We start from the raw sequence: 15,555 nt of genomic DNA, 5'->3' as shown, positions 1-15,555 counted from the left end.
TCGCTGGCAAATGTCAGAGGAGTCACTAGGAATTAGTGTACAGCCAGTCAGGCAGTTATTAGCATAAAATGGCAAAGAGAAGTGTGTGCAGCGCTTATGACTACAGTTATGTATTTTGCACTTTTGTCTCCAAGCAGTTTGTGCTTTCATTGTTCTCTGCAATTGTGGCGTGTGCAGACTTAACACATTTAACCTGTTGTAATCCTTTCTAGAATTGGTAAACCAAATCTTAAATTATATTTTCATATGCCAGAACTGGAGTCAAAGTAAATTACCCCTTAATTAGAGGATGTCGGAATTGATATCCTGTAACTTTAACTCATATAATCCACCGCTTACTGCCGCTGTTGTGTAAAGACTCAGATCATTTTCCCCCATACAACAGAGAACATTGACGTTATAACTAATGGTAGTTGCCCTCTTTATTTGTAGTAGGGTAAATATCAGTAACCACAATTTATCTATGCCCTGACACTGTGCCATCAATCCCTCCCTCCCAGTAGTAGATAATGAAAGGTATGTAGTAGTAGAGGCAATGTTTTTCCATTGTTCGAGCAACCCTCATTGATGCATAAATTGGTATTTAATTGCCTGTGTCACGGGGAGGCACATTTATCAAGGGTCAATTTCAAATTCATGTGAGTTTTTTTAAACTCCCTTAAATTCGAATGAATTTGAAATTCGACTTGCTGAAATGTATTAAGAAAATCCAATTATTAAAACTTGAACAAATTTAATTTGATTCTATTTCGATCAAACTTGATTCGAGTTTCTTTCTCTGAAAAAAACTTGAATGTCAGGAAGGCTGCAAACATCTCCAAATTGGTCACTGGACCTCTCCCATTGACTTATACAGTAATTCGCCAGGTTTTAGGTGTCACATAGTAGAATTCAAATTCTTAAAGTGAGTATGATAATCAATTTTTTTAAAAAAAAAAAACTCAGATCAAGTTTGGATAATTCCCTAGTTTAATTTGACAGTTTTGACCATAATTTTGGTCATTAATAAATCTGCCCCTTGGAATACTAAAACCAAAAGTTTTATTAATTGCTGCCTTTTCCTTGGTTACTTCCTTAAACTGACCGGTCACATTTTATTCCTTGTACAAGGAACGTTCGGATATTGCAATAATCTAAAACTAACCATTCAGATTTAAATTGTAGGATTAAAGTAGGAAAATTAATCAGGTGATGTTCTGGCCATTAATTATCGTACAAAAGTTATGTCCTTGAAATAATAGTGACCGGTACCCAATAGATATTGTCAGATGGGCAATACATGCAGAGATGCTCACTCATTATGCCCTCTGGCCAGTTCTGTCTGCTAACAGGAGGCCTGGGGTATCGGGTAACTGATTATAATCACTGGGGGCTGCCTAACATTTGGCAACCCCCCCAGCAGTGATTTCTCTTTCTTAATTGTAATGCCTAGTACTTCACAGGGTTCTTACACTTTAGAACAGGGGTCCCCAACCTTTTGAACCTGTGAGTAACATTCAGAAGTAAATGGAGTTGGGGAGCAACACAAGCATGAAAAAGTTCCTTTGGGTGGCAAATACGTGCTGTGATTGGCCATTTGGTAGTCCCTATGTGGATTGTCAACCTACATTGAGACTCTGTTTGGCAATGCACATTGTTATGCAACCAAAATCTGCCTCCAAACCAGGAGTTCAAAAGTAATCACCTGCTTTGAGGCCACTGAGAGCAACATCCAAGGGCTTGGACAGCAACAACTCAGGAGCTACTGGTTGGGGATCACTGCTTAAGAGCATAAAATTCATCTTTTCTGGTGCCTTTCGCGTGATACATTATATATAACAAATAATATTAGATCCCTCCATTGTCTATCTATTACGAGAGCATTCTAAGGATTAAATATACATCTGTAATCGCAACTTGTCTGGGCTGCAAATCACATGAATTTAGATATATGGCTTCCTATATAAATTGGTGTATTAATTTATGCATTATTCCAGCCTATCACATCACAGTGGATTAGATCCCGCACATGTATTTGCAATACTCTCTGATAATCGTCAGGAGTTATATTTTTAAACTTATATTAGGGGGTTATTTATCAAAGGTCGAATTTCGAAGTATTGGAAATTTTTATTTTACTCTAATAAATTTGAATATATTCTCTCGAATGGGAGGTTAAGGTGGCCATTCACGTAGAGATCCGCTCGTTTGGCGATGTCGCCAAACGAGCGGATCTCTCTCCGATATGTGGGCAATATCGGGCTGATCCAATCGTGGGCCCCAGGGCCCAATGATCGTATCCTAACGAACGGGAATGGCGGTCGGATTGCGGGACCGCATCAACGAACAGATGCCGCCGCGATCTGACGGGATTCTAAGTCCCATCCGATCGAGATCTAGCCGACTTTCGGCCAGATCTCGATTGGGGAAGCCCGTCGGGGGCCCCCATACATGGGCCAATACGCTACCGACTCGGTCTGTCAGCAGCTTTTATCGGCCCGTGTATGGCCACCTTTACTTATGAAAAACCTTGAATGTCTAATGTCAAATAGGAACGACTCGAAAATTCTTATTGAGTTTTGTTCCGAATAAAAACCAGGAATGTCAGGAAGGCGATTAATATCTTCAAATGGTTCAACAGACCTCTGCCATTGACTCGGCAGGTTTTAGGTGGCGAATAGGTCAAATTAGAACTGTTTCCAGGTTCCAGTTGTGATAAATCTCACATTCAAATTGGAGTTGGTGGTTTTAAATTCAAATTTGTGTTTTGACCAAAAAAAAAAAAAAATCAAACCTTGGTAAATCTGCCCCAAGTATCACTACTATTCAATGATACTAGTACAATTCATATTATTGATAGCACTTTAATATGTTTTGAGGTAATGCCAACAGTATACAGACTCATCATTGGTTCAACTGGAAGCACTAGCCGCTTGCCCTTATCTGAACTGATGTTTTTTCCTCAGTACACCAGTTGTTTCTATTCCTGAAACAGAACCTCCAGTATGACAGGCAGGGGAATGTTCTTAGAGAGAGGAGAGTGTCTCCGGCCAAAGCAGAGCATTTTTATTGCTGTGGATTATGCAAGAGTTTGGCGCAGCTCCGCACCTACGTATGCTGAAGGGTTCATTTTCACGTGTTTGGCACGCGGCCCAGTCGAGGCCTTCAGAACGGTGGTTAGCAACATGAATGAATGCAAAGTTCTGAAGAGCTATTCAGTAAGTAGTGCTGGGCAGCTGCCAAAAATACAGCTTCTTATTTGGGGTCAGGGCAAAGCTCTGATTCGTGGAGCTGCGTATTGTGTAGGAAACATCCTTCCTTTTTTGCCTTCCCCCTTAAGGAATGTGTAGCCAGACCTCCAACTCTCCAAAAAGGAAGTCGTCAAAAAGTATGCAGATATTTACTAATGGCATAGCAAAGGAAATATGTGGCCAAGTGCATTAAGCAGTGGATCTGGAATCTAGACCTTTTGACCCCCCCAACAGCCGGCTTGTATTGCAGAATATCCAATCATATGGCAGACATCTGTTGCCTACCTTCTCTTATTTTAGAAAATGTTTAATAAGATTAAATAATTAGAGTGCAATCCACGTGCTTGTCATGCCTCTAAGACTTGGGCCTTTACATGTGGGGTTCTGCAGTCCTTCATGCTACTGATTCTATGCTTGACTCTCTTAGCAGTTTATTAGTGTGAAAAAATATGTCCTACTTTATCCCCTCTGTACTGCCTCTGTTTAAAGGGATACTGTCATAGGAAAATGTTTTTTTTTCCAAAACGTATCAGTTAATTGTGCTGCTCCAGACTTCTGCACTGATCTGTTTTTCAAAAGAGCAAACACATTTTTTTATATATTTCATTTTGAAATCTGACATGGAGATAGACATATTGTCACTTTCCCAGCTGCCCCAGTCACGTAACTTGTGCTCTGATAAACTTCAGTCAATCTTTACTGCTGTACTGTAAGTTGGAGTGATATCACCCCCTCTCTTCCCCCCACAGCAGCCTAACAACAAAACAATGGGAAGGTAACCAGATAACAGCTTCCTTACACAAAATAACAGCTGCCTGGTAGATCTAGGAAGAACACTCAATAGTAAAATCCAGGTCCCACTGAGACACATTGTTACATTGAGTAGGAGAAACAACAGTCTGCCTGAAAGCAGTTCCATCCTAAAGTGCTGTCTCTTTCTGAAAGCACATGACCAGGCCAAATGATCTGAGATGGCGCCTATACTCCAATATGGCAACTAAAAACAATACACTTGCTGGTTCATGGATGAAATTTTATATTTTGAGTGAATAATTTGCAATGTAAACAGTGTAATTTAGAAATAAAAACTACATCATAAAAATCATGACAGAATCCCTTTAACTGATCTGTCTGCCACTGGCGCTGCTTCCAGTGCACTTGCTTTATCCTGCTTCTGATTATTTCACAAGTGAAGCTTTTAAGAAAAGAAGCAAGAGGCATTGGCTTTATATCAAATGTGCTGTAAAGTATCAGACTACAAATCCCAGCATCCTCCAAGGGATTAGGGAGTTGTGGTTCAGAAGTTACTGCAAGTAAATCGAGTGGCTAATTAATCTACAAAGGCACTAACAAAATTCAGAGAACCAGAAAACATTCTCCTCTCATCATTGACCACTAATAAATGGAAGCATCCCTGGACAATTAGGGGATTATTTATCAAAATCCGAAAATATCTGGAGTATCTTTTGAAAAATAATCCAACCAAATCCGCACGGGGTTTTTTTTGCCTTATTTATCAATACATTTTTTTCTGTATGAGGAAAAAACTCGAAATAATTGTGAAAAATTGAATCATACGAACTTTTTTGATTTTCAGACCGAAAACCACGAAATCTTCAGATTATTGCACAAAATTTAGGGCAGATTAGGATATCTCCGGGACTTCTACATGAACTCGGCAGGTCTGAGTTGGAGTACTTTTTTTTTTTTTTAATTTTTACAACGTGTTTATTATTATTATACAAGTCAATAATGAAGCGGTACATAAACAAAATTCCAAAAGCATAAAGATACAGTAGCAAATGCGGAGTACTTTTTTATTCTGACTTTTAACACCCTCGGGGTTTAATAAATTCTGAAAAATTCGAGGTTTTTTTTTTCCACTAAAAATTTGGATTTTATAATAATAATAAAAAAAAAAATTTAATTTTTCGAGTTATTGGCATTCCGACTTTGATAAATAACCCCCCTGGTGTTAATTTTATATGACAAAAGAATGAGGCTTAACCATTTCACTTCCAGACATCCCTGCATGTTGTACACCATCCATCTGTCCTAACATTGTGTTCCTTGCAGTGTGAGAAGCAATCCACTACCCCCAGACAGCAAGAGCCTTATGCCAATCTACTAGTGGTATCATATCTGTATTTAATACAGACCGTATAATGCTTTCTATAGAAGCTGCCAGCCATTGCTAATATACCTGAGGTGCCTTGAACCATATGATCATGACAACTGAGAGTTTCCACTAGAAGTCACTCCCCATTACCTCTCCACGGAGCTCCATGCAATAATATATGTATGGACAGACAACGTCCTGTTCTTGTGTAGCGCTTGCATCATGATTTTGAGGCATTCCCCGTGTTTGTTTTCCATTAGTAAATCCAGATGGGCACTCTTGGATCAAATGTCAGCAGTTGCTGGAAGGATTTTATAAAGATCTTAGCCACATTTCCCCCGTGCCTCTGTATCTCCGAGGAGCTATCATTTTCATATGAACTAAATAAAAACTGTCAGTCATGGGGAGTGGGTGGGATGCTGCCCCATAGCGAATAATGGTACAAGTCAGTGCCTCGAAATAACTGACTAGACTGAATAAGAATGTATATCATGTCTAACAGCTTTTTACTACAAGTAGGTTGAATACTATATACAGTGAAACCTCAATTTTACATCCCCTGATTTTAAGTTTTCCCTCATTTTACATTGTTGTTTTGTGGTCCCGCCTATTATTTAATGCATAATACATTCCCTGATTTTACATTTTCCTGGATTTTACACCATTTTTTTCTGGCCCCTTGAAAAATGTAAAATGGGGGTTCTACTGTAATATATGAAAAAATCACCTGTCATGTAGTTCTGCTCATTCACATTAAATTCAAAGAGGATTTTGAAAAAATGTTTGTATTACAGGTATCCTCACTCCCTGGATCCACGCTTGCTATCTCTTCATCTCATACATTTGGCAGCAGGCTCAATCCAACGTCCGCTGCAGGACCTCTTCCAGGGCCAAATGAAAATAATCAGTCAGGTAATAATTTTTTTTTTTTAAATTGGATAATGTCTCTAAATTCATGATGTTTTTTTTTAAAGGAAAAATAAAAAATATATATTTTTGCCTAATAAAAGAAAACATAATTCTAAGCACCTGTGCAAAATATATTCGTTCTAAATTATCTATGGTTATTAAGTTATTTGTATTAGTGATGTGCGGGCTGAGAATTTCTCGACCTGCACCCCACCCTAACCCGCCCTCTCCCAATCCGCACCCGGCCCTCTGCTGCCCCTCTATTTATAGACCAGCCCCGCAGTGACATCACAAAAGGGGCGGGCACAAGTCTATCAATTTCGGAGCCGGAAGTGTTAGGTTGCCTAGCTCGACCCGAACCCGCCCGCAACCCGAAGATTTTGTGCAAGAGTCGGCCCGAACCCGGCCGACCCGTGGGTTTCTGCCCGGCCAACACATCACTAATTTGTACACATATTGCTATTTCATTTTTTATTATTTGTGGTAGAAAATGTGATAAAAGGTATCAATAACAACAAAGCTGTTGCCTTATAGAACATTTGTTTTTAGATTGGGTTGGTGACCCCCATTTGAATCTTGCAAAAGAGTCAGAAGAAAATGACAAATAATTAGAAAACTATACAAAATAAATAATGAAGACCAATTGAAAAGTTGCTTACAATTGCCACCTCCATAACATTAAAAGTGAACTTAAAGGTGAACCACCAGACCTGTATTTGCTGGGGAACATTGTTTAATGCACCATTGTTTAAAAAGTTACAACTAGTAGTTAAGAAAATACCGCTTTCAAAATTGTTTTTACAAATCACATTAAAAGCACCGAAAATATCAAATGTATTGTTTTCTTTTATTAGGCAAATTTTTATTTTGGGGTTGATTTTCCCTTTAAATTCCAGTGAACTGCAATGAAAGGCCAGCTTATTGCTTGAGCACTGATGGTGAGACATGTTTACGTGAAGTGAAAGGCCTCTCTGTTTGTACAGATCAGGTCATCTGGTTGGAGAAGGAAGCTGCAACAATATGGAGATTCCCTGGTCACCGAGGTCTCACGTTATTTTTAGAGCTTTTCTGTGTTTTTCCCTACAAGGAAGAATTATTATAAACCTCTCCCCTTTGTTCAGAAAAAAACAGTAGATACATTTTTATTTTTATAACTCCCAGCCACCAATACAGTCATAGGGCAATTTTCCCCAGTGTGAACCAAATGCATGATATATTATTCACCTCCAAGTGCTGAGCAATGTTTCTTTGTTTTAACCTAAGTGGAGTGTAAATAAAATGTATAAGATTTTATATAATTGTTGTTGCACATAGTTAACCATTATGCTGAGATTCTCAGGACCTACCGGAATATAGTCTGTGTGGTTGGTACATTTTTATTTGTTTCTTTTAATGAAGTCCAATATAGCTTTTACCCCTTAGCCAGCTTGTTACCCCTTTCCCTGGCTGCAACCCCCCATTCTATGTGTGTGGATGAGTCTGCCCTACACCCTGCATTGCTGGCCTGCCTTTGTTCCTTCCTGGAGAGGGGTGTGTGTGCGAGGGATTTGGGTGACATGTAGTGGTAGTCATGCATGTTTGTGAGAGGGGGATGGCTGTAACAGTTTACCAAGAATAGATCAGTCATGTCTTTGCCAGTCCAGGGTCAAGGGTTGTTTGACTGAGAATGAGGGGAGGATAACTAAGTAAGGGGGCCAGATAGGGATATGGCTTTTGTTGAAGACGGCTGGCAAGTTTCTCTTAACCCCTCTGAGCGTATTCAGCAACAATTTAATTTGCTTATTCTTGCTGTTGCTCTTTGTATTCCATTTAGCATTAGCGGCAACCTGTGACAGGGAAAGGAAACTCGCTTCTGAGAGCGTTCACTCTGTACATATGTAGCTCTAATTTGGGCTATCCAGACCCAAAGGAGTTAATGTCCAGCTAGTTGTTAGAGCATGGGTTCCATGTGACTCAAACACTGTAGGCTAGGGCCTTCGCTAAATGGAAGATTTCAGGAATGTTGTAGTGCAACTACAACTCTCAGGCTACTGTGCAACAACTGGGTGCCAGGAGGTTCTTGAAGTATAACAAAATAACTTTTATTTGTCCAAGACAAAAGATCCACAGGTTTTACTTACAGTGTACAGAGGCCGGATATATATATATATATAGGCACACACACACACATACACTACACAGCTCACACAGAACTGGAAGGCTCACAAAGAGCTCATAGATAGAGGCAGAATATAGATAGGCACATAACTCACACAGAGATTCAGAGGTAGATGCAGATGTATTTTTCCTGAGGCTATAGTCAAGGCCTTACAGTATATCTCCAGGCAGAAATACCTCACACGTTGTCTGGATCCCACCCAGTGGAGAGATCAGGGAGGAGAACCTAAAGCCGGACACCCTATCCACTGTGTCCCTTCACTGTAGACCTGGCCTGGGAAGCTACTCCCTGCTACACCTCTTTGATGGACTGCAAAGTTGCTCTTTCTCTCTTACCTCTCTCTGCCTTAAGCTGGTCATAGATGCAAAGATCCGATCGTTCGAATCCTCAAACGATCGGACTTCCCCATCTCCCGACCTGCCACTAACCATTCTCATCAAATAAAGTGGTAAAAGAACAGATCAGCCAGTGTTCTGCCCCTGACAGCAATAGTACTAAAGTTATGTCCGACAAAAGCTGGTGACAGTCTCCCACTGAAAATGGTACAATCGGCAATACACGCAGAGATATTATCGGCAGCCGACAGAAATCTTTTAACCTGTCCGATCAACCAAACGACCGATCTCAATGGGACAAAAAATGTTGGGACTCTCCATACACTATCCGAAAATCGTATGAATTTAGGGTTTGTTCCCTGCTCCCAGACCCGGTCCCTCTAGACACATGGCTTTCCGGGCCTTGTTGTACCCAGGCTCCCCTGGGCACAGCCAACCGGATCAGCATCCAGCAGCCAAACAGGAAGATCCACCCCTTCTCTCACTATACCAGAGTGTGACAGGATGTGGTCACAGCGCCTCCTGGCCAATAGCATATCTATAAATATTACCTCTAGCTGCATAGGAATCTGCCCAGCAACTAGGGAGATCAAGAAGTATAGGGACTTAAAGCCATAGGGAACTCGTTAACCCTGTGGGTCCCTACATATATAAATATGGATGTGTCTGTGCCTCTTGCACTAGACAGAGAAGCACCAGGCCTCATTTTATTCTGTGCAATTTTAATATTCATTTTGTCAAATATCAGTGCCTGTGATGAAATGTGCTCTCTTGACACACTCTTATTTTTGCAGCTTGGGCTTTGCCAGTGTGCAGCTCCCCTGCTAACAGCAAATGCACAAGGACTGGCACTGAGATCAGAGTTAGGCACAGAAATACAAGCGATGGTTAAAGGAAAACTATACCCCCCTGAAGAATGTAGGTCTCTATAAAAAGATATTGCATAAAACAGCTCATACGTAAAACTCTGCTTGATCTAAATAACCCATTTTCATAATAATATACTTTTTTAGTAGTATGTGCCATTGGGTAATCATAAATAGAAAACTGCCATTTTAGGGATCGTACAATTCACGGTGCACATAAACATACCAAACAAACTATACTTGTTAGGTCACATGAGTCAACAGACAGAGTTCTGTCTTTTGCTTCCACACTTCTTCCTGTTACAGTTAGAGCTGTGGTATTTCTGGTCAGGTGATCTCTGAGGCAACACAGAGAATATCATTAAATGGTGGTTGAAGGCAAGAGATGTAAAAGGGCAATAATTAATTAATATATATACCAGTTTGGTAAGATTCTTTAATGTGCCACTTAATTTGATATAAACTATCTGTTGCTTAAATATTCATTTTGGGGGTATAGTTTTCCTTTAAGCCACATGTAAACGAAACTTAACTCTGCGAATTCCATGGTGAAAAGTACACGGTCCTGCTGATGTTTCTGAGCTCACTAGGGCCAGGACACTCACTCAGTTACATGGAGTTATTTTGCTCATGACTCTTCTATCCAAGTGTCAGCGGGAAAGCTCTATTAATTCAACATTGGTTTCATGTAGTTCTATAGAAGGGAACGTGAGCACATGTATTGCTGTGCCATTTGAATTAATGAAAAGTTTGCATGCAAAACATTCCCATGCAGATTAATCCTAACATGGATTTTGGCATTTATTCAATTCACCTGTCTACATGTAACCATGGAAAATAATCAGAGAAAAACCTGGAAGTTATGATATTTAATATGGAGTTGAATTATCTTCAAGGGAACAAAAGCCCATCCATGCCTAGAACATATTTGTTTTTATTCATCATTGGACTTTGTAAAGACAGAGACAATGTGACTGTGGGTGCTATGAGTAGATTGGCTTTAGGATGCAATGTAAAGCTATAATGAACAGTTTTGGAGACATGGATCTTAAATGTCATAGGGCTATGGCATCCTATAATAAGTCCGCTTACATAACGTGTATTACCGGTAGTTTTGTCCATGTTCTATTATTTTAGAGGAAAGTTATTTCTTATAACACACAATTTTAATAAGTTGTGATCCTTTCAGACTACTGCTAACCAATCTACCTGAGTCACTAGCATGTTTATCTTAATTTATATACGTATTAGGGTCAGGGTGAACGCTCAGATTAGGGAGATTAGTCGCCTGGCGACAAATCTCCTCTTCTTCGTGATGACTAATCTCCCGAAATGCCTCCCGCCGGCTCAAATGTAGATCACCGGCAGTATGGCACTCGGAGCGATTTGTTTTCCGAAGTCGCCTGAAGTGCCTCACGAGGAAACTTCAGTCGACTTCGGGAAACAAAGCGATCCGAGTGCCACCCCCGGTGATTTACATTCTAGCCAGCAGGAGGCAGTTCGGGGAGATTAGTCGGCCTGAAGAAAAGGAGATTTGTCGCCTGAGCGTGTGCCCTGACCCTTAAGATGTCATGAAAATAAATGCAAATATCCAGATAATTTAAATGTTGCAGTTTGAACCAGCAACCTATAGCATCAGTGTTTGCTTTCAAACGTGCTGCCTGAAATGCCTGGGGGTTGAAGGTCATCTAGATAGCATGAAGTATGTTCTTTACTTTAATCAGCCTAAGAAAAAAGAAAATGAAAGAAATGACAATATAATGTAGTGTTGCCCTGCACTGGTAAAACGGGTGTATTTGTTCAGAAACACTACTATAGTTTATATAAACAAGCTGCTGTGTGCCATGGGGTCAGCCATTCAAGCACAGGATACACAGTAGATAAGATACATTCTGAAGAATCCCATTGTATACTACAGAGCATATCTGTTATCTGCTGTTTATCCTCTGCCTTTTCTCCTTTTTCAGCTTTGAATGGCTGCCCCCATGGCTACACAACAGCTTATTTATATAAACTACAGTAGTGTCTGAAGCAAACACACTAGTTGTATCAGTGCAGATCAAATTTCATTACTTTAAAGCACTTTCATTTATTGGTGTTACTGTTCCTTTAAGTAGGAGGAATGTATTTACTACTTTTGAACTATTTCTCCAACAGATCAAGATGCTGCAGATAATAACTACAACCTTCCAGCAAAAGGAGCCTCCCCCAAAGGAAGTCTTTCCCCACGGTGAGTACTGTTTGCCCAGCAGAAGTGAGCAAAGAAACCTAAGCCCTCCATGTATTCATCTCTTATCAGAAGTGCTGGCCTGTGTTGACATTGCAAAGAATAATAAAGATAAGCTACACTCACAGATCAGTTATAGGAAAATGGCTACTAAATACCACTCTTGTTAATTCTAAATATCATAATTTGTGATGTTTAGCTACAACTTCTGGTAAAGCCAAAACATGGCTGCACACGTAGAGAAATTGCATATGCTGTATTTAAAGGAACAGTCACACCAAAAAAATATCATGTACTGTTGTGCTGCACTGCTTAAAATGATCTGTTTGCTTCAGAAACACTACTATAGTTCATATAAACAAGTTGCTGTATAGCAATGGCAGAAATTAAAAAAAGGCTATATGGCACAGGTTAAAAAGTGGATAATCGATAACATCATTATGTTCTACAGAGATTATCTACTATCTGCTGTGTAAACTGAGCCTTTTCTCATTTGAATGGCTGCCCCCATTGCTACACAGCAGCTTATTTATAGAAACAATTGTAGTTTTAAAACACTTTCATTTTTTGATGTTACTGTTCCTTTAAATATGATGCAATCTCAATCTCAAACCAATGTGTTTTGCTGGAACAACAAAAAAGGGTAGATATGCAATTATGTTAAGATAATGGGATGATGGACTTAATTTTTTTTTTCACATGTCAGGTTTAGTTTTTGGCTCTGTGGTTGCTAAGGCCTAATTACCCTAGCAGCTATGCAGCAATAAGGAAGTCGGAATAGGGAGATATACCTATATATTTTTCTATGTTGTTCTTTTTATACAATTTTAATCCTTTTGGTTCAGTAAATGTTAGAAAGTACTGTAAATGTGAGTTTAATTGAGTTGGCATAAAAAGGTGCAGAAAGTTCCAAGTGCCTTGAGTATATTGCCAATGTAGGAAAGGAAACATTGACATTGAAACATAGCTAGATTATATTTCTCATGCAATTGTTTGGTCATTTACTTTTTCCTTAAAGGTATACTGTCATGGGAAAACATGTATTTTTCAAAACATATCAGTTAATAGTGCTACTCCAGCAGACTACTGCACTGAAATCCAATTCTCAAAAGAGAAAACAGATTTTTTTATATTCAATTTTGAAATCTCACATGGGGCTAGACATATTGTCAGTTTCCCAGCTGCCCCAAGTCATGTGATTTGTGCCAGCACTTTAGGATGGAACTTCTTTCTGCAGGCTGTTATCTCTCCTACTTAATGTAACTGAATCAGTCTCAGTGGGACTTGGCTTATTATCTTGACTTGACTTGTTATCTTGTGTTAGGGAGCTGTTATATGGTTACCTTCCCATAGATCTGTTGTTAGGGTGGGGGGGAGGTAGGGAGGTGATATCACTCCAACTTGCAGTACAGCAGTAAAGAGTGACTGAAGTTTATCAGAGCACAAGTCACATGACTGGGGTAGTTGGGAAACTGACAATATGTCTAGTCCCATGTCAGATTTCAAAATTGAATATAAAAAAATCTGTGTAACATAATAATTGGGCCAATAGGTAAATTTTTTTTTTTTTGTTGTTTTTTCCAGAAGGGACTTCTAACAGTGTCTGTTGCATGGTAGTACATTGTATACATTCATTAACCAATGAAATAGAGGCCACGCTTTCCTAAAGCTCTTAATTAATATTGTTGCTGAGAAAGTCACTTCATTTTATTGGGTTTCTTTATGAAATATTTCTAGTGGCTTCATTCTAAATAATGAAATCTCAAACAGCGAAAGAGATGGGAGCTGAAATGTCTTGGCTTTGAAAAGAAGTAGCCACTCTATTCAGCAACTGGAGCTGAATTCCCGCAGTTCTCAATTCCCTCGCCTTTAGAAGTCCTCGTCCATCATGCTGCTGGCAATTCATATAAGGGCCTCGGAGTCCTCAATGATAAGTCACATTGACGAGCCGTCCCAGGGCGAATACTTTACATTTGGGGAATCTCCAGCGGAGGAGCAAGTCTTGACAGTTAAAAGACTGATCACAACCTTTAATCCTGTGTACATTTTTTTAGGGAAATTGTATCCCGCTGTACAGGATAGGCTGGCTCAGCCATTAGGTGAAATACTCAGGACACCTGCTCTCTACTATGTTGTTTTACTATACACTGCATGAAATAGTGTAAATAGGTGGACAATTACCAACAAACTTCTGCAGCCCTATAAGCAATTAAGCTCCCCATAGACGCGACGATTCTTCTTGCCGAACGACCGATTTTAGGGAAGCCCGACCAATTATCGTGTGGTTAGTGGTATTCGAACGATCGTACATCTTACGATTTTTCGGCCGACATCTGTCGGGAAATTGATCGGCCAGGTCAAAAAATATTTGTCGGCCCCAGTGCAATCTCTCTATGTTTACAGGGCCAAGCAGGCAGCTCCCCTTTGTTTTCCTGGTAAATTGGTCTTTTTAGTTGATGGTAAATTCGTACGATCGTACGATCGTTCTGAGAAGATCGTGGTCTCACGATCAGGATCTGATCTTTTAAAAATCTCAACATCTATGGCCAGCTTTAGAGTTCATAGGGCTGTGGGAAACAGCCTGTTTTTGTTGCTCATTAATCCGTGTAATTAACAGCAGATTTAGATTTTTTTTTCTTTTTTTTTTTTTTACTTGAACTGTTTTCCTGTAAATTGCAGAACTTCTGTTTCATGTTCAGTGTAAATAGTGTAATCCCTCAAAACCTTAACATTGTCGCAGTGCAACAAAGTGTGTTTATTTCACACGATGTAGTTGTACTAATGGTCTGCTGGATGGCAGTGCATACAGTCATTTCAGGAATGTGGTCATTTACCTCCCTCTTCTAGTTATTTATTTCTACATCCTAAATTTATTGCATCAGCAAATTCTTAGTACCCTGCAATGAAATTATACTTAAATTCATTAGTAAAGGGAGCCTGTTAACTGAAGTGATTTGTGCAGAAACAAGCTGATGATTGGGGCATAACAATAAAGAAAACAGACTATGTAACTGCTGCTGAGGCCCAGTTGGACACTGGTATGCATTTGCAAAATGGCTCTTTGTTTTTAAGAGCTTTGGGGGGAGCCTTGTATACAGTAGCGGATTTCTCTCCCGGGCGCCCCGAGGCCTCAGGTCCTATCTCAAGCTATCCACGCGCATTCGGCTTTCAATCTCTGTGTTCCCCATGCACTGTGTAGCAATGCCCCCATTGCTATACAGCAGCTTATTTATATAAATAATAGTAGTGTTGCTGAAGCAAACACACCAGTGTTACTGGTGCAGGGCAACACTGCATTATATTTTTATTACTTTAAAACACTTTCTTTTTTTGATGTTACTGTTCCTTTAATTCCACTAATATTATAAAAGGGAGGAGGCTCAAATATCTTTTAGATTGTAACCCTTGCAAGCAGGGCCTTCATTACCTATTGTGTTGAGTTGATTGTTCTGTGCTATTACATACATGGTTGTAATAATAATAATAATCATTTGGAAGTGGTATCCTAGAGATCAACTGCCTGCTCTTCTTTAGCCTGCACTGTTGGCTGTGCCTGATAGACAAACCTGCAGTTGCATATATGAATGCACGGTTCTTCTCCCTACCTGTTAACCTCAAACACACACAGTTCCAAATATTAATACACCAGGGACCTCAGAGTTGGGCCTCTTCTCATCTTGCGAACCCGCAATTTGACCTGCATGCATACCT

The 15,555-nt window shown here is 39.7% G+C and overlaps 1 protein-coding gene across 14 annotated transcripts in view; it reads left to right on the top strand.

Annotated features, from left to right (window-relative positions):
• LOC108719864 (protein AF-10) overlaps positions 1-15,555 on the top strand; it is a 160,494-nt gene that overhangs the window by 128,026 nt on the left and 16,913 nt on the right. For all 14 annotated transcript variants that reach the window (XR_005962166.1, XM_018269102.2, XM_018269105.2 and 11 more), the window contains 2 exons: positions 6,144-6,261; positions 11,775-11,847. Coding sequence is in view for 13 of the 14 variants with exons in the window: in XM_018269102.2 (XP_018124591.1) it covers positions 6,144-6,261; positions 11,775-11,847 (191 nt within the window). In the remaining variant the exon portion in view is untranslated. The remainder of the gene's footprint in view (positions 1-6,143; positions 6,262-11,774; positions 11,848-15,555) is intronic.

This window comes from Xenopus laevis, chromosome 6S, assembly GCF_017654675.1.
Source record: "Xenopus laevis strain J_2021 chromosome 6S, Xenopus_laevis_v10.1, whole genome shotgun sequence".
Taxonomy (NCBI): domain Eukaryota; kingdom Metazoa; phylum Chordata; class Amphibia; order Anura; family Pipidae; genus Xenopus; species Xenopus laevis.
This window is presented reverse-complemented; position numbering and strand designations above follow the sequence as displayed.